This window comes from Syngnathoides biaculeatus, chromosome 9 (genome assembly GCF_019802595.1).
Source record: "Syngnathoides biaculeatus isolate LvHL_M chromosome 9, ASM1980259v1, whole genome shotgun sequence".
NCBI lineage: Eukaryota > Metazoa > Chordata > Actinopteri > Syngnathiformes > Syngnathidae > Syngnathoides > Syngnathoides biaculeatus.
The window spans coordinates 28,733,110-28,753,615 of record NC_084648.1 but is presented as its reverse complement, the minus strand read 5'-3'; the positions used below and the strand labels follow the sequence as shown (position 1 = coordinate 28,753,615).

General features: G+C 40.9%; 1 protein-coding gene across 4 annotated transcripts in view; it reads right to left on the bottom strand.

Annotated features, from left to right (window-relative positions):
- The window catches only part of ctnna2 (catenin (cadherin-associated protein), alpha 2), a 385,655-nt gene that overhangs the window by 46,176 nt on the left and 318,973 nt on the right, over positions 1–20,506 (bottom strand). For all 4 annotated transcript variants that reach the window (XM_061830846.1, XM_061830847.1, XM_061830848.1 and 1 more), the window contains one exon: positions 5,605–5,756. In XM_061830846.1, the coding sequence (XP_061686830.1) occupies positions 5,605–5,756 (152 nt within the window). The remainder of the gene's footprint in view (positions 1–5,604; positions 5,757–20,506) is intronic.

Genomic DNA, 20,506 nt, shown 5'->3' with positions numbered 1-20,506 from the left:
AGCGGTCTGAAATTTTCATCATAAGTGCATGTCCACTGTGAGAGGGATAATCTAAAAAGAAAAATCCATAAATCACAATGTATGATTTTTTTTAACGATTTGTGTGATACAGCTGCAAGTACGTATTTGAACACCTGTCTATCAGCTAGAATTCTGACCCTCAAAGACCTGTTAGTCCGCCTCTTAAAGTCCACCTCCGCTATATTATCCTGAATCAGATGCACCTGTGTGAGGTTGTTAGCTGCATAAAGACACCTGTCCACCCATATAATCAGTAAGACTCAAACTTGTAACATGGCCAAGACCAAAGAGCAGAAGAGAAATTGCCAAGTAGCTTGGTAGAAAAAAAAAAAAAAAAAAAAGGTCCACTGTTGGAGTAATCATTAGAAAATGGAACAGGCTAAACATGACGGTCAATCTCAATTTAAGTTTGCCAATGACCATTTGGATGACACAGAGGTGTCATGGGAGAAGGTTTTGTGGTCAGATGAGACCAAAATGGAACTTTTTGGTCATAATTCCACTAACCGTGTTTGGAAGAAGACAAATGATGAATTCCATCCCTAGAACACCAACCCTACTGTGGAGCCCTACTGTGTTGCATGGAAATGGTAGCATCATGCTTTGGTGGTGTTTTTCTGCACATGGGATAGAACGACTGCACTGTATTCAGGATAGGATGACCGCGGCTGTGTATTGTGAGATTTTGGGGAACAACCTCTTTTCCTCAATCAGAACAATGAAGATGAGTCGTGGCTGGGTCTTTCAACATGACAATGGCCCGAAGCATACAGCCAGGAAAACCAAGGAGTGACTCCATAAGAAGCATATCAATGTTCTGGCGTGGCCTAGCCAGTCTCCAGACCTAAACCCAATCCAAAATCTTTGGAGGTAGCTGAAACTCCTTGTTTCTCAGTGACAGCCCAGAAACCTGTCTGATCCAGAGAAGATCTGTGTGGAGGAGTAGCCCAAAATCCCTCCTGCAGTGTATGCAAACCTGGTGAACAACTACAGGAAACATTTAACCTCTGTAATTTTAAACAAAGGCTGCTGCACCAAATATTAACATTGGTTTTCTCAGGTGTTCAAATACTTATTTGCAGATGTATCACACAAATAAATTGTTAAAAAAAAATCATACATTGTGATTTCTGGGTTTTTCTTTTTAAATTATGTCTGTCACAGTGGACATGCACCTACGATGAAAATTTCAGACCCCTCCAGGATTTTTAACTGGGAGAACTCGCAATATAGCAGGGTGTTCAAATACTTATTTTCGGCACTGTATAGAAAGGTGTGTGGCTTTCCTAATCAACTCTAATCAGTATAATCAAACACAGCCGGATTCCAACAAGGTGTTGAACCATCTCAAGGGTGACAGGAAGAAATGAACAGCACCCGAGTTAAAAATATGAATGCAAAGGGTCTGAATACATATGGCTGTGTGATATTTCAGTATTTCTTTTTTCATAAATCTGCAAAAAATTCAACAAATCTGTTTTATATGGTCACTTATGGTGCAGTGGTACACACGCCTGACTTTGGTGGGGACAGTGTGGGATCGATTCCCGCTCAGTGATTGTGTTGATATTTGCCCTGCAACTGACTGGCGACCAGTTCAGTGTGTACTCCGTCTTTTCCCCGAAGCTGGCGGGTTAGGTCTTCCGTGACGCTTCTGAGGATAAGCGGCTTGGATAATGGATGGATGTTTTATTTAGTATTACCTATGAGAAGTGGTGTGAACATAATTACATACAGCTTTACATTTTATGTATTAATATTTCCTGCTACTCTATTATGTGCATGTATTCCACCATAAAAGAAGAGCAGAGCTATGTTTTCAAGAGCTTTTATTGTATTTTTATACTCTTCTCAATACCGACCTGAGAATTTTAAATACTGTGGCAAATGTCTTTCTTCATCTAATAGCAGCTCATAATATCTGTGCTGTGAAAAAAAGAAGAAAAATCCCAGGAAGCTTTATTTCAGCTCAAGTGGGGGAAAAAATAAGGCCTATAACAATATGTGTTCATAAAGCATTACAGTTTTCACTGGCATATTTACTAATATGATAGACAACAGAAAAAAATGTCATTTCCGAGTGGAGTGGGAAGAATTTGAACATGGCTCGGATTATGAATCCAGCTGGTGCACGAAAGTTCAAAGCTGCCTGTTTTACATTATTTCCCAGCATCAAATTATTTTCCGTAATTACATTTTTTCATGAGCTGCAGTGGGAAAGCTTCCAGCCTGCATAAAGTTGAATAAATGAATTACATGGCGACTAGAGAAGGGCTAGCTGGGGTACAGAATACAGCTTGTTTCATTTCAGAGTGTGAGCAGGTAGAACTGCTGCAATCATGTTGTTATTCAGCCTTCTTATTATGAGACACAGCTAAATGACCTGCAAGAATTATTGCATGGATGTGACACCTCTGAAATTAGATCGATTAATGTAAAATTTGTCACGTTTGAAATGTTATTCATCCCACCCCAGGAGAAAATATTATGGTACCTATAAATACATTTGTACTCATAAATATGTGCCATTGCCAATAAATATTTTTATATTAGAAAAAAACCCTGTACAGTACGTCTTGTATGTACAGTATCACTTCAGATGGACTGACACCTGCTTTTTAATGGTAGTCTCATCTTTAGTCATAATGAAATCATTCTTTAGATTGGAACCTCAGGATACAAACAGAAGACTTTCAACAAAATACAAATGCAAAATACACCATTAATTTTTTTTTTTAACAATGCCATAATGACCAGAAGTTTGTACTTGTCATGAACAAAAACATCTTTGTCAATTGGGAGTTATTTGCTGTTCGTTTTCCAGAGTTGGTTGTTTAGAAAACATACATCTTTAAATAATTAGAAATGTTTTTTGTTAACATTTAAAAAAAAAAAAAAGATTTTCTCCAATCCACACAGGGTCTGAATGAAAACTTCTTATTCTTCCACTATCTAGTTTTTTCAATCAAATTGAATGTCAAAGACAAAAACAACTAATGACGCTTCTCATCTCTAGAGCACTTTTGAACAAGTTGGTCAAAATTATAGATACAGGCAGATCCATCCATCCATTCATCCATCAATAATCTTCTACAGTTTATCCGAGGTCAGGTCGCAGGAAGAGTAGCTCTAGCAGGGACACCCAGACATACCTTTCACCAGCCACTTCATGCAGCCCTTCCAGGGGGATCCTGAGGTGTTCCCAGGCCACCCAAGAGATGTTGTCTCTCCAGCATGTCCTGGGTCATCCCCAGGATCTCCTTCTATTGAGACGCGCCTGGAACACCTCACTGGGAGCCATCCGCATCAGATGCCATCATCTTGCTCCTCACAATGCGGAGGGGCAGCGGCTCTACTCTGAGGCCTTCCCAGTGGACCATGTTTCTCACCCTATGCCTAATGGAGAGCCCGGACAGCCTACAGAGGAAACTCATGGCGGCCCCTTGTATCGGGGATCTTATTCTTATGGTGATGATTCATAGCTTGTAACCATAGGTGAGGGTAGGACCATTGATCAACTGGTAAATTGAGAATGTCGTCTTTCGACTTAGCTCCCTCTTTAGAACAATGGTTTGATACAAAGTTTGCATCACTACAGATGCTGCACTGATCTGCCTGTCGATCTCACATTCCAATCTTCCCTCACTCATTAACCCCAAGATACTTGAACTCCTCCACTTGGGGCAGATCTCATACCCAACCTGGAGTGGGCAGGCAAGCCTATTCCGACTGAGGACCATGGTCTAAGATTTCGAGGTACTGATTCCCATCCCAGGCACTTCACTCTCAACTGTGAACCACTCCAGTAAGATTTGGAGATCATGGCTTGATGAAGCCAACAGAACCACATCATTTGCAGAACACAGAGATGCAATACAAACTTCACCATCGGATGCCCTCTATGCCTTGGTCATGCCCAGAAATTCTATCTATAAAAGTTATGAACAGAATCAATGGCAAATGGTAGCCTTGGCAGAGTCTAACCCTCACCGGAAACGAGTCCAATTTACTGCCGTCAATCTGGCCCAAACTCTGAAACCAGTCGTGATCCCACAATAGTTGGATCACACACTCTGGTCATCTTTCTTGAAAAAAAAAGGTCTGCCCATCCAGAGGCACTATCCCTAATATGCACACGATATTGCAGAGGCGTGTCAACCACAACATCTAGAGCCTTTAAGAACTCTGAGTGAATCTCATCCACCCCTTCCTATCGAGGAGCTTTTTAACCACCTCGGTGACCTCAAACCCAGAGATAAGAGAGGCCACCTCAGAGAACCCAGACTGTTTCATCATGGAAAGGCGTGTTGGTGGAATTTAGTAGATCTTCAAAGTGTTCTCCCCACCAAATCCCAAATTAAGCTCAGCAGCACCCTGTTGTGCTGTGCTGACGGTCAGCTCTGGGATTTTACAAACAGGTAATTGATTATTGAGTATTCCTTTGTCAGTCCTTTTTGACACCTGTCCCATCATTTTGGGAATGTTTTGCATCCATAAATTTTGAAGTTAATGATGATTTACTAAAAACAATTTATCAGTTTGAACATTAAATATCATCTTTGTCATGATATACAATTAAGTATTGGTTGAACATGTTTTGGAAATCATTGTATTCCGCTTTCTTTTTGAAATGAAAAAAAAAAACATTTTAATTTTTCATGCATTTCTAACTTTTTTAAATGCTCCTATATGTTAGAAATATCAAACATATACATAGGCCCCAACAATATGGTAGATTCATATTGGTTTAATTATGATAATATTTGCGTTCTTAGCGTGAGCACGCAACTAGAAAGTCATTCAGTGGATTGGTGACTTTCGCCAGGGCTAAACTAAATTTAGGCTTTACTAAATTTCTTTGCCCATCTGAGCAGACTACATACAGTACATACTGGTTCATAAAGTATGAGAAAAGGCTATATTGTTCTGGATGGAAGATTACACTCCATTTGAATAATAATGAAAATCAACTGGTGAGCATGAATTTCTATTTTCACCTGTATCCAAATCCTCAAGTTTTTGCATTGTTCCATATCTGTCCTACTATGTACCCCTCAAATATATACCCGACATTGAAATACCATAGCTAATGATGCCCTGTAAGTTTTGCACAGTACTTTTATCTACAAAAGAGGATTAAGCAATAGACCAGAGTTAAAAAATATCCTGAGAAACTAAAATGTAATTTGTTGGGATTAAAGATTAAAGATATTAAGATTAAAGTAATGAATAATAAACTTTCTTTCAGCTTGTTCCGTTCGGGGTCGCCACAGAGTGTCATCTTTCAGATGAATGTTCATATTTTTTGGCAGTTTTTATGCCGGATGCCCTTCCTGATGCAACCCCTCTTGGGGAGTGGAGGCCCCAGTGAGAAACAAACTCATGAACCCTGGTTTACCAAACCAATGCTCTAACCACTGAGCTATGGGGCCCCCCAAAGGTAAAAAACAAGTAAAAAAAACAATGATGGAAGAAATTGAATATTAAGAGGAACAACAAAGTTTATGAGAAAAAAGAAGCATATTTTCAATTGGGTCATGCTATTACGAAACAATTTTCTTCAAGAGGAGCAAAGTGACATACCCTAATCATGAGGACAGCTTTTCTGATGTCCCGGACACCATCGTAGACCAAACGGGATGCATCGATGAATTCATTCTCCTCAAAGGCCTGTGGCGGGCTTGTACTCAGGGCTTCGATTGCTACCTCCACTTGTTCAGCAAAACGAGGCATGACTTTAAAAAGAAACGGGAAAAAAAAGATTTTACAGAAAGTGTTAACTTGATAGTCCATTTGCTATTGTGAAAATGGTGGATTTGCATTCAATAAGTCCCAAAGATTTAAGCAATGGTATGATGCATTTCATTTGGGTGAGTAGTACTAGACACTCAAACACGAAGACTCTGCAGTAAAAAGAGTCACACTAAACAAAATAAAACTGGCAGAATGCATCCTCCAGTGTGAGATGGTAAATATCATCTTGTCAGTCAGAAATCAGAGTAAAGATGTGTCACAAAGTAACAGCAACAACAAAAATTTTATGAAAATAGTTTGACCTGCCATCTTCACATTTTGACTCATGACTCCACGTCTTCGCACACATTTTGATTGGAGTATAAAGGCTGGTGTGTTATAAAGAAACAATATAAGAACCAGATAAAACAAATTGAGATCTGAAAGTCAAGGCTTTTTATAGGTTTTAGTGATTGTTCTACAGTTCCCCTTTATTATCAAAATTATGCAAAATGTCAAAAAACATCCAAGTTGCAGTTTATTGGAATTGAGATGTATTCCCATTTTATTAACATTATGAAATTATCACACAGCAGTCCCTGGTCTTTTGTGCAAGGTTTTGATTCTGATGACATTTATGGAATGACAATGTCACTAGAACATCAATCTTGCATGCTGCAGGTGTTTTTGTGTGTACACTGGTAGTTGGACTCCCATTTGTGTGGCACCCTTTTAAGCTTTTTCTGCTACTGAGTGAAAGTAGTAAAAGCCCGCTCGGCCAGTCAAATCACAGGGCAAAGAATGGAAACATGATCAACGAATTTTGAGCGGAACAAATGCCAAGCAGTGCAAGAAAATTTCCTATTGTGTAGAAAACTGGTTAGTCAGGGTTGAGCGAGGCGATGCTTGTTAGGGATTCGATTGAATTGTGCTGAAATTAAATAGAAATTGTAAAGTACAAAAGGACTACACTGAAGGCTGGTGTTAAAAAAAAAATATGAAGCACTTTAGCAATTTTACATCTACCCAAATCATTATGAAACATAACATTAATGCTCTCTTCTTTTCAAACTTGTTGGCCTTAATTACACTCCTCTTTTATAAAAGGAGAGGATGACCTCCAGGGCTGGAATACTTTACCACTCTTTTTCACAGGAAGATTACTGCTACTACCATTTTCCAGTGCTCCTCGTCACACAAAAGGAGAAATGCTTAAAATTCATGGACTCTTAAATAACACAGTTCTTTTGGGAGAAGAAAAAAAGCCTGAATTGAACTACCCAATCTAGAGAAATTTGAAGACAAAATTCCAGGCAGACTAGATGCCCCAAATATCTCTTTTTACTATATTGCAAATCAGTTTCAATACATTGCTAGATGGATTCATCAAAGCGATCACAAACGATCATGCTTATCATGCAGAATCATGTCACTCTCAAATGTATCTTTCCTCAAAATAACAAACAAACAACACCCCTGCTTCTAAAGTCCTGTAACTCTGACAGTCTTGTGGAAAGTAAAAACGATTAATTCCATAACTAACCATGCAAATACACTCCAATATGGCGAGACCCTGACTTCAAACTCCAAGGCAAATATAATCACAAATGGGCTCAAAAAAGGTATCAAACAGCTTATCTTATCCAAAACAAGTGCACCCCAGGGAAAAAAAAAACACACTCTTCTTCTTTCTTCTTTTCCTTTCGGCTTGTCCCGTTAGGGGTCGCCACAGCGTGTCATCTTTTGCCATCTTAGCCTATCTCCTGCATCTTCCTCTCTAACCCCAACTGCCCTCATGTCTTCCCTCACCACATCCATAAACCTTCTCTTTGGTCTTCCTCTCGCTCTTTTGCCTGGGAGCTCCATCCTCAGCATCCTTCTGCCAATATACTCACTCTGTCACCTCTCAACATGTCCAAACCATCGAAGTCTGCTCTCTCGAATCTTGTCTCCAAAACATCCACCTTTGGCTGTCCCTCTAATGAGCTCATTTCTAATCCTATCCAACCTGGTCACTCCGAGCGAGAACCTCAACATCTTCATTTCTGCCACCTCCAGTTCAGATTCCTGTTGTTTCTTCAGTGCCACTGTCTCTAATCCGTACATCATGGCCAAACTCAGCACTAACCTAATCTGTCAGCCTTATCCATTACCACTGCAAACAGGAAGGGGCTCAGAGCTGATCCCTGATGCAGTCGCACCTCCACCTTAAATTCTTCTGTCACACCTAAGGCACACCTCACCATTGTTCTGCTGCCATCATACATGTCCTGTACTATTTTAACATACTTCTCTGCCACACCAGACTTACGCATGTAGTACCACAGTTCCTCTCTTGGTACTCTGTCATAGGCTTTCTCTAGATCCACAAAGACACAATGTAGCTCCTTCTGACCTTCTCTGTACTTTTCCACGAGCATCCTCAAGGCAAATAATGCATCTGTGGTACACTTTCTAGGCATGAAACCATACTGTTGCTCGCAGATACTTACTTCTGTCCTGTGTCTAGCCTCCACTACTCTTTCCCATAACTTCATTGTGTGGCTCATCAACTTTATTCCTCTATAGTTCCCACAGCTCTGAACATCCACTTTGTTCTTAAAAATGGGAACTAGAACACTTTTCCTCCATTCTTCAGGCATCTTTTCGCCCGCTAGTATTCTGTTGAATAAGTTGGTCAAAAACTCCACAGCCATCTCTCCAAATTGCTTCCATACTCTACCGGTATGTCATCAGGACCAACTGCCTTTCCATTTTTCATCCTTTGTAGTGCCTTTCTGACTTCCCCCTTAGTAATCATTTCCACTTCCTGGTCCTTCACTCTTGCCTCTTCAACTCTTCCTTCTCTCTCATTTTCTTCATTCATCAACTTCTCAAAGTATTCTTTCCATCTATTTAGCACACTACCGGCAGCAGTCAACACATTTCCATCTCTATCCTTAATCACCCTAACCTTCTGCAGATCCTTCCCATCTCTATCCCTCTGTCTGGCCAACCTGTAGAGATCCTTTTCTCCTTCTTTTGTGTCCAACCTGGTGTACATGTCTTCATATGCCTCTTGTTTAGCCTTTGCTACCTCTACCTTTGCCCTACGTCGCATCTCGATGTACTCCTTTCGCTTCTCCTCAGTCCTCTCAGTATCCCACTGCTTCTTCGCTAATCTCTTTCCTTGTATGACTCCCTGTATTTTGGGGTTCCACCACCAAGTCTCCTTCTCCCCTTTCCTACCAGATGACACAGCAAGTACTCTCCTGCCTGTCTCTCTGATTACCTTGGCTGTCGTCGTCCAGTCTTCCGGGAGCTTCGGTTGTCCATCGAGAGCCTGTCTCACCTCTTTCCGGAAGGCCGCACAACATTCTTCCTTTCTCAGCTTCCACCACATGGTTCTCTGCTCTACCTTTGTCTTCTTAATCTTCCTACCCACCACCAGAATCATCCTACATACTACCATCCTATGCTGTCGAGCTACACTCTCCCCTACCACTACTTTACAGTGAGTAACCTCCTTCAGATTACATTGTCTGCACAAAATATAATCTACCTGCGTGGTTCTACCTCCGCTCTTGTAGGTCACTATATGTTCCTCCCTCTTCTGGAAATAAGTGTTCACTACAGCCATCTCCATCCTTTTTGCAAAGTCCACCACCATCTGCCCTTCAAAGTTCCTTTCCTGAATGCCGTACTTACCCATCACTTCTTCATCGCCCCTGTTTCCTTTACCAATATGTCCGTTACAATCTGCACCAATCACAACGCTCTCGCTGTCTGGGATGCTCAGAACTACTTCATCTAGTTCCTTCCAGAATTTCTCTTTCAACTCTAGGTCACAGCCTCCCTGTGGGGCATAGCCGCTAACCACTTTATACATAACACCCTCAATTTCAAATTTTAGTCTCATCACTCGATCTGATACTCTTTTCACCTCCAAGACATTCTTAGCCAGCTCTTCCTTTAAAATAACCCCTACTCCATTTCTCTTCCCATCTACTCCGTGGTAGAATAATTTAAACCCTGCTCCCAAACTTCTAGCCTTACTACCTTTCCACCTGCTCTCTTGGATGCACAGAATATCAACCTTTCTCCTAATCATCATGTCAACCAACTCCTGAGCTTTTCCTGTCATAGTCCCAACATTCGAAGTCCCTACACTCAGTTGTAGGCTCTGTGCATTCCTCTTTTTCTTCTGACGCTGGATCCGGTTTCCTCCTCTTCTTTGTCTTCGACCCACAGTAGCTGAATTTCCACCGACGCCCTGCAGGTTAGCAGTGCCGGGGGCGGGCGTTGTTAACCCTAAAAACATCAATATCTAAGAATATATTCAATTTGAGTATGAAGAAATAATGTTGACCTGAGATTAATTACTCATTATACAATCAATTTATTTTCGTTCTTCTTCTTGTTCTTATTATTTGCCACTATAGTTTTGACTTGCAACATTGTAGTTACAAATGTGTATCTTAGCCCCTCCCAACCCATCATCTTCCGTATGTCAAATGCTGAGTATATGATGTCATAAAAAGCCTCACACACAATCACCTAGTCACAAATTTATGTTTAAGATTACATGTCTTGTAGCTATTCATCCATCCATTTTCTTAGCCATTTATCCTCACAAGGGTCGCGGGAGTGCTGAAGCCTATCCCAACTGTCAACGGGGAGGAGGAAGGGTACACCCTGAACTGGTTGTCAGCCAATCGCAGGGCACATGGAGACAAACAGCTGTACTCAGAATCACACCTAGGGGCAATTTAGAGTGTCCAATTAATGTTGCATATTTTTTGGAAGTGCGAGGAAACGACAGTGCCCGGAGAAAACCTACACAGGCACAGGCAGAATACGCAAACTCCACACAGGCGGGACCTCAGAAGTGTTTTACCAATGCTTTCCAGCTGAGCCACCGTGCTGCCTAATAATAATAATAATAATAATAATTATTATTATTATTATTATTATTATTATGAAATCTTCTGACCTGACCATTTATCAGTGATTTTCCAGGTTGAGTTAATTGTTTTTTTTTTTTTTGTTCTTGAGTAAGGTACTTTGAAAAATGGTGCTTTTGACACTTTTGAAAATAGAAAGGATTAGCACCCCTCCCATTATGAGATCATAGAACACCATTGTGTCAAATCTGTCATGAAGTAACAGTTTTATGAGTGATATAAAAAAGGACAAAAGTAAAACAGCAAAATAAGAGTTAACAACAAACAATGTGGAAAGTGTAACATTGCTCCTGCAAATAAATGCGATTATAATAATCTATAGTACTTTTTCTAAGATGTTGATGACTGAACTGAGTGAATTAGTGAGCTGGCATCAGATGCATATATCTGAAGCATACCTCTTTTGGTGTTAAACTATGTTTCATCAATCATAAAAGGTGAATCAAAATCTCTCACTTTCTTCATTTTTAATTTAGTTTAATCCACTTACTGGAGCAGCGTAATAAAGGCTTTTGGGAATGGCTGGGAAGGCATTTTAAATAGAAATATTTAAATGTTCTGCAAGCTCTTAATGAGCAAGGTTGCTGATGGTAAGGAGCAATTTCACTCATTCGAGTTGAGAAATGATGAAGGGAATTAAATGTGACCATGTAGGAATGGATTTTTTTCACCCTCCAGACTTAGGCACAGTTTAAAGTAGGAAGTTATGCAAGAACAATGAAGAAGCTCTAGTGCAGAGGTGGCGTGCCCCTGTGAGGTGTTTAACAAGCTCTAAATAGCGCAAGACATTTGTTTACTCTTTTTTTTCCCCAGCCTAATCCTCAATTCCACACGAACGGTTTTGGATAGTCAACTGCAAAAGCAATCATATACACATAAGCAACAGCCTTCAGTGCATGGCTTTTTTTTTTTTTTTTTTTTTTTTTGCCTATATAACTTTGTACATCGGGATTCTCTAAAAATTCTATTGCTAACCCTGAAAAATGTTTTATTACTGACCAACAGGTTTATGAATTGAACACATAATAAAGACCACCACGCCAAGGAAACAAATTGAACATAAGTGAAATGAAATACAATATGAAACAAATAAAGCTTTAAAAATTGGCCAATAACTTGGCACAATATGAGTGAAGTTTTTTTTACATAATGAACACATCCATCCATGTTCCATACTGGTTGTTCTATTTTGTATTATGGTCACATGTAACTGGAACCTCCCTTTGTTGACTTTAAGTGACACCTCACCACTAACTCACATGCTGCCATCATGCATTCCATACATTATATTTATTTTCACAGTGTCCCCTGTTCATTAAAATTCCTCCAGTGGAAATATATCACTCGAAGATATTCAAACAGAAACATGTCACATGAACAGGCATATATCCCACAGTAGGTATTCATCCTTTGAGAAATATCCTCATCGTTAGCTAACCTTCTCGTGACACCAGGTGCTGATGAAGAAACACATCTTACACAACAAAGTTTATTTCCCATTCTGGCTAAAGCGACTTTTCATAAACATAAAAACTCATTTGAATTTGATGAGAGAGCAAAATGATCAGACTAAACCTGCACATGGTACGCAGCAATGGTCTATTGAGCATAACACATGCTTGACTCACTGACCACAGTGCTTGACACTGAATTCACTAATTATGAAAAATATATTGAAATAATGGTACTCAAAAAGGCTTTGAATATATACCAGGATTGTACTATAAATAGAATTTCTTTTTACAGAGCCCCGACACTGACATGGAAAAAAAAAAACTAACGACAAGCTTTCTCATTCTAAGGAAAAATGGTCTCATTAGAATGATAAACTTTGTCTTTAGAATAAGACATGTTTTTCATTCAATGAGAAATTTTCTCATTGGAATGAGGAACTGTCATTTGAATAAGAAATGTTCTCATTAGCGTGAGAAACCTTCTCATTTAACAAGAAAAAATATTCCATTGTATGTGTGCATGTATAAAAGCCTTTTTTACATTTAGGTTTGCATTTGTGAGTGAAATTAATATTGCAGAAAGTAGTTTGGTTATATTTTCACTGGGGACTTTATAACAAGGACATTGCTGCATTGCTTGCAAGTCTTCAACGTTATGAGACATTTTAAATGAATTTCGAAATCCTTTTGCCGAGTTTGGTTGTAAATAGTTGTAAGCTAATAGTAAGTCTACTTTTCCTTTCGGCTTGTCCCATTAGGGGTTGTTACAATGTGTCATCTTTTTCCATCCAAGCCTAACTCGTGCATCTTCCTCTCTAACACGCACAGTCTTCATGTCCTCCCTCATAACATCCAACAACCTTTTCTTTGGTCTTCCTTTCACTCTTTTGCCTGGCAGCTCCATCCTCAGCACCCTTCCACCAATATACTCACTCTCTCGCCTCTGGACATGTCCAAACATTGAAGTCTGCTCTCTCTAACCTGGTCTCCACAGCATCCAATTTTGGCTGTCCCTTGAATGAGCTTATTTCTAAACCTATCCAACCTGCTCACTCCGAGTGAGAAGATCAACATCTTCATGTCTGCTTCCTGTTGTTTCTTCAATGCCATCATCTTTAATCCATACATCGTGGCCGGCCTCACCACTGCTTAAACTTTGCCCTTCATCTTAGCGGAGACTCTTCTGTCAGATAGAACACCAGACACCTTCCCCCAACTGTTCCACCCTGCTTGGACCCATTTCTTCACTTCCTTACCACACTCACCATTGCTCTGTATTGTTGACCCCAAGTATTTGAAGTCATCTACCCTAGCTATCATTTCTCTCTGGAGCTTGACTCTTCCCCCTCTGCCCTTCTCATTCATGCACATATACTCTGTTTTACTTCGGCTAATCTTCATTCCTCTCCTTTCCAGTGCGTGCCTACATCTTTCTAATTGTTCCTCCACCCACGCCCTGCTTTAACTGCAGAGCACAATATCATCTGTGAAAATCATGGTACAAGGGGATTCCAGTATAACCTCAACTGTCACCATATCCATTTCTTCCGCAAACAGGAAAGGGCTCAGAGCGGATCCTTGATACACTCCACCTTAAACTCTTCTGACATACCTACGGCATACCTCACCACTGTTCTGTTGCCCTCATATATGTCCTGTACTATTTTAACATACTTCTCTGCCACACCAGACTTACGCATGCAGTACCACAGTTCTTCTCTTAGTACTCTGTCATAGGCTTTCTCTAGATCTACAAAGACAAAATGTAGCTCCTTCTGACCTTCTCTGTACTTTCCCACAAGCATTTACAAGGCAAATAATGCATCTGTGGTAGTGTTTCTAGAGATGAAACCATACTGTTGCTCGCAGATACTTACTTCTGTCCTTAGTCTAGCCTCCACTACTCTTTCCCATAACTTCATTGTGGCTCATCATCTTGTTCCTCTGTAGTAACCCAAACCAGAGTTCTGAATATCGCCTGGCGGCACGGTGGTTAAGCTGGTGAAGCATTGGCCTCACAGTTCTGAAGACCTGGGTTCGATACCGGCCCCACCAGTGTCGAGTTTGCATGTTCTCCCCGTGCCTGCATGGGTTTTCTCCGGACACTACGGTTTCCTCCCATATCCCAAAAACATGCAACATTAATTGGAGACACTTTAAATTGCCCCTAGGTGTGATTGTGACTGCAGCTGTTTGTGTTCATGTGCCCTGCGATTGGCTGGCCATCTCTATCCCTCTGTCTGGCCAATCTGTAGAGATCCTTTTCTCCTTCTTTCATATCCAACCTGGTGTACATGTCTTCATATGCCTCTTGTTTAGCCTTCGCCACCTCTACCTTTCCCCTACGTCGCATCTCAATGTAATCCTTTCGCCTCTCCTCAGTCCTCTCCGTGTACCACTTCTTCTTGTAGGTCACTCTATGTTGCTGTCTCTTCTGGAAATAAGTGTTCACCCCTGCCATTTCCATCCTATTTGCAAAGTCCACCACCATCTGTCCCTCAAAGTTCCTTTCCTGGATGCTGTATTTACCCATCACTTCTTCATCGCCCCTGTTTCCTTTGCCAACATGTTCATTGAAATCTGCAACAATTACAACTCTCTCTCTGTATGGGATGCTCAGGACTACTTTGTCGAGTTCCTTCCAAAATGTCTCTTTCAACTCGGTGTCACATCCTACCTGTGGGGCATAGCCGCTAATCACATTATACACAATACATTCAATTTCAAATTTCATCCTCAACTCGATCTTATACTCTTTTCACCTCCCAGACATTCTTAGCCAGCTCTACCTTTTAAAATAACCCCTACTCCATTTCTCTTCCCATCCACTCCATGGTAAAATAGTTTAAATCCTGCTCCTAAACTTCTCGCCTTACTCCCTTTCCACTTGGTCTCTTGGATGCACAATTTATCAACCTTTCTACTAATCATCATGTCAACTAACTCCTGAGATTTTCCTGTCATAGTCCCATCATTCAAAGTCCCTACACACAGTTGTAGGGACTGTGCATGCCTCCTCTTCTTCTGCCGACCAAGCCGCTTTCCTCCTCTTTTTTGCCTTTGACCTACGTTATCTGAATTTCTACCTACGCCTAGCAGATTAACAGTGCAGGGGCGGGGGTATTTGGCCCGTGCCACAACCTATCTGTTATGGAATTCGTTTGATGAACGCTCATATATGTTTGGCACAGTTTTACGCCGATGCCCTTCCTGACACAACCCTCTGCATTTATCCGGGCTTGGGACTGGCCCCTAGGTTGCACAATATTGTGCTCCCCATTGAGCTGCAGATAGTAAAAAAAAGTTCATATTAAGTAAGTACTCTAAATAAACTACCATTCTCAGGAAGCCACTCTCAGGCTACCCCAATGCAGGAAGCTACTGCTAGAAGGTAAATAAGCTACCACTCACAGCGAGATTCTTCTGAGTCATTTTAATGAGAAACATTTTTCATTTTTTCAGAATCTTTCTCCATCGAATGAGAAATGTTTCATTTTTTTTCAATCTCTATTCAGGGGCTCTGTACATTTTGGAATTATACACGGTAATAAATCACTATTTCTGTTGCAATGATCACAAAATGTACATGCATGATGTGTGAGCCATGATGAGAATATATGTTATTACTATAAAAACATGGGTAAAGCATTTAACATGCCCCGATGTAAATAACTAGGCGCAATGCCACTCAACCTCTTTAAATGACACACTAAGTTAGCCCATATATCAATTTTTTAATCTACTCTCTCCAGCCACTACATTAATGACTGACTTTAAAATGTGTCCTCCTCTTTTTGCAGACATTAGTTTAAACATGGGAGTACAGTCATTGGCAAAAAAAAAATGTCTTGTAAAAAGAAGGGAGGAAGAGGGTGGGAGAGGAAGAGTTTGACCATAACCACATACCCATTAAGCTATTGATTTCTCCTCCTCTCAAGGACACGATTCCCTCCTGGGCTGATGTGTAGATTGTCTGTCGGGAATCTATGGCTCAGCTTTACACACAAGAGATGTGTGCTGTCGTTGCCAGTATTTGGCCGGCCCATTAATCTAATCACACTCAATATATGAGAGAGAAGGATGGGCAAATTGAGACAAGGTCAAAGGTCACACAGTCATGATATGTCTCCTGGTGTTGATGTGGCCCTTGTCAAAAAGATGGACAAGTATCCGTAAATAAATCCTAATGACTGAGAAACAACCAACCACTCAGGGGCATTTCCACATACTGGACAAATAAATAAAAAACACATTTGGAGGGGTGGCATATGTGTCATATATGAACAGATGAGAATTAGAAGAAAACTGCAGATACAAAAGTTTATTTTGATATGTATTTTTTTGCAATACAGTTCACATGCATCACGTCCAAACAGTGCAGTGACCAACCACCTTAAACAGATGAAGCCGCATGTAAAGGTCATGAACCAGTCTGGTCGTGCATATAATAAGGTTATTGAGAGAGATGGAATATTGTTAAGTCTCCTGAGAGCTATTCTAGTAAATTAGTGTCTTTGGGAATGTTTTTATTTTCATAATTATTTATAAGAGCATTTGAGGTCGGACTTCAATGACGTGTTCTAAATTATCTACATTTTTTTGATGGGCTTGAGGTCAGAGTTGTCCAGTTGTAATCCAAACTCATATGTAGAAGCACATTTTCCAAAAACGTGTGATAAATTAAGAGATCAATAGCAATGCTCATGTACACAGGGCTTATGCAATTTAGTCCAGAGTAAATGTTTGAAGCATGCACTCCACAAAGAAAGAGGGGGCTGGTGGAGGGTTGGGGTGGGGGACATCAAATCACTGAATTCCACAAAAAGCTCGAAACGCTTAGTGAAATCATTGGTGACAGCTATTGATTTCTTGGGACGAGTCGAGTTAATTGGACTTGGTACCCTCTAAAAGTGTGTGGTCCCACATCCTTTTCCTTTGTTCAGCTACATTTAATCATCTTTCCCTCAGCTATAGATTTCCCCTTGACTGTGATCAAATCCATAGACTTGAGGTCTTTGAGGGAGCAAGAAAGCAAAAGTTCAGGAGGATCAATGAGCGCTTCATGGTCCAGCTCAGTTGTGCATTGTAACCCTTAAAACACTTCAGCTAGAACCACTAAACAGAAATAGAAGTTATCAAAGAGACAACATAGGACAATCATGTTTTATTTCTGTCCATCCATCCATCCATTTTCTAAGCCACTTATACTCACAAGGGCTGCGGTTATGCTGGAGCATGTCTCAGATGACTGTGGGCAGGAGAAAGGGTGCACCCTGAACTGGTTGCCAGCTAATCACAGGGCACATAGAGGAAGACAACCATTCACACTCACATTCAAACCTACGAACAATTTAGTCTTCAATTAACCTACTGTGCAGGCTTTTTGGGATTTGGTAGGAAACCGGAGTGCCTGGTGGAAACCAACTGAGGCATGGGGAGAACATGCAAACTCCACCCAGGTGAGGCTGGATTTGAGCCTGGGTCCTTAGAACTGTGAGGCAAACCCTCGAACCAGTGATCCATCATGCCGCCCGTGTTTTATTTTTATTATTTATTTCCCTGCAGGACTATCTCAATTACAGCATGCAATTAAGAAGAATTCAAATTGTCAATAGGAATTGTGATTTTATAATTGTCAGGTTATTTAATGGCCAAACATATTCACTGAAACCAAAACATTTCGGCCATATTAACACACACATTTAGCGGTCGCACATCCTCCCTGCTTTCAGGTGTTCGTATCGGAGAATACTTGTTGCACACTATTTTGTGGCGCCCCAGGAATCTTCCTACAAGCTACAGCGTACACGGCAAAATTTGATGACGAACCGCAGAGCCAAACATTTGCTTGGCTTCTGGGCTTAATGCAGCATAAGTCACTAATCATCCCATCCATGGCGGCAGATAAGCTACACTTCTGTATCGTTATCATGAAGGGAGGATGTGGAGTAATTACCATCTGTAACTGTAGAGTTTGCTGCACAAACTGTTGATGGCAGAAGAAGAAGCAAAAGGAAAAAGAGAAGGTCCTTTTAAAGAATGCTCATACAGAAGGACATTTCAAATTCACAAAGACAAAGATCATCAGTGAACTAAATGTTAATAGCTAAAAATATGAAAATGATGGACTTTCTAATGAGAATTGTATTGGAGAGGAATCCACTTTGAAGATCAAAAATGGCAGGTAAATCAATAAATGTCTGGAGATAAAATAACACACAGACACACAAGACTGGAAACTAGAAATGATTGTACTTTGCCAATTGTCACACGTCACATAAGAAAAAAAAGCCTCTATGTTTACAAGTACTCTACATTGTTCTAATAAATATTATTCTAATAAATATTTACAATAGTCTTCTTTTCCTTTCAGCTTGTCCCATTAGGGGTTGCCACAGCGTGTCATCTTTTTCCATTGAACCCTATCTCCTGCATCTTCCTCTCTAACCCCCAACTGCCCTCATGTCTTCCCTCACAACATTCATTAACCTTCTCTTTGGTTTTCCTCGAGCTCTTTTGCTTGCCAGCTCCATGCTCAGCACCCTTTTACCAATGTACTCATTCTCTCACTACTGGACAAGTTCAAAACATTGAAGTCTGATCTCAAACCGTGTCTTCAAAACATCTCAATTTGGCTGCCCCACTAATGAGCATATTTCTTCTTCTTCTTTTCCCTTCGGCTTGTCCCATTAGGGGTCGCCACAGTGTGTCATTTTCGATGAACGCATATTTGTTCGGCACAGTTTTACGCCGGATGCCTTTTCTGATGCAACCCCTCTGCATTTAGCCTGGGAGAGAAGCTTACAGCACCTGGTATTCCCAAGCGGTCTCTCATCTAAGTACTAACCACGGCCAAAGCTGCTTAGCTTCTGAGATCTAATGAGATTGAGTGTTCTCAGGGCAGCACAGCCTTAAGATAATGATCTTATTTTGAGTCCTATCAAACCTGCTCACTCCTAGAGAGAACCTCAAAATCTTCATTTCTGCCATCTCCAGCTCTGCTTCCTGTTGTCTCTTCAGTGCCACGGTCTCTGATCTGTACATCATGGCTGGCCTCACCACAGTTTTATATACCTTCCCTTTCATCCTAGCAGAGATTCCAACCTGCTTGGATCCGTGACTTCACTTCCTTACCGCACTCACTATTGCACTTTATTGTTGACCCTAAGTATCTGAAGTCACCTCACTATCACCTCTCCCTGTAGCCTCATCTCATCAACCTCAATCCCTTTCATTTAAGGAGATATATTCTGTTTTACTTCAGCTAATCTTTATTCCTCTCCTTTCCAGTGGATGCCTCCATCGTTCTAATTGTGCCTCCACCTGCTCCCTGCTTTCACTGCAGATCACAATGTCATCTGCGAACATCACGGGCCAAGGGGATTCCAGTCTAACATCATCTGTCAGACTATCCGTTAACGCACAGCAACGGCACACCTCACCACTGTTCTGCTGCCCTCATACATGTTCTGTAGTATTCGAACATATTTCTCTGCCACGCCGGATTTATGCATGTAGTGCCATTTCTTGGTACTCTGTCATATGCGTTCTCTAGATCCACAAAGTCACAATGTAGCTCCTTCTGGTCTTCTCTGTACTTTTCCACGAGCATCCTCAAGGCAAACAATGCATTTTTTGTACTCTTTCTAGGCATGAAACCAGACTGTTGCTTACAGATACTTACTTCTGTCCTGAGTCTAGCCTCCACTACTCTTTCCCATAACTTCATCCTGTGGCTTAGCAACTTCATTCCTCTATAGTTCCCACAGCTCTGAATAGTTCTTAAAAATGGGAACTAGCACACCTTTCCTCCATTCTTCAGGCATCCTCTCACCTGCTCGTATTCTGTTCAATATGTTGGTCAGAAACTCCACAGCCACTTCTCAATATTGCTTCCATACCTCAACAGGTATGTCATCAGGACTGACTGCCTTTCCATTTTTCATCCTTTTTAGTGCCTTTCTAACTTCCCCCTTACTAATCATTACCACTTCCTGGTCATTCACACTTGCCTCTTCTACTCTTGCTTCTCTCTCATTTTCATCATACATCAACTCCTCAAAGTACACTTTCCATCTGCTTAGCACGCTACTTGCACCAGTCAACACATTTACATCTCTATCCTTAATCATGCTTATGTGGTGCACACATCATTCACATCTCTATCCCTGTCTGGCCAACTTGGAGAGATCATTTTCCCCTTTCGTGTCCAACCTGGTGTACATGTCGTCATAACCCTCTTGTTTAGGCTTCATCACCTCTACCTTTGCCCTATGTTGCATCTCAATGTATTGCTTTCACCCCTCTTCAGTCCTCTCAGAGTCCCACTCCTCTTGGCTATCCTCTTTCCTTGCA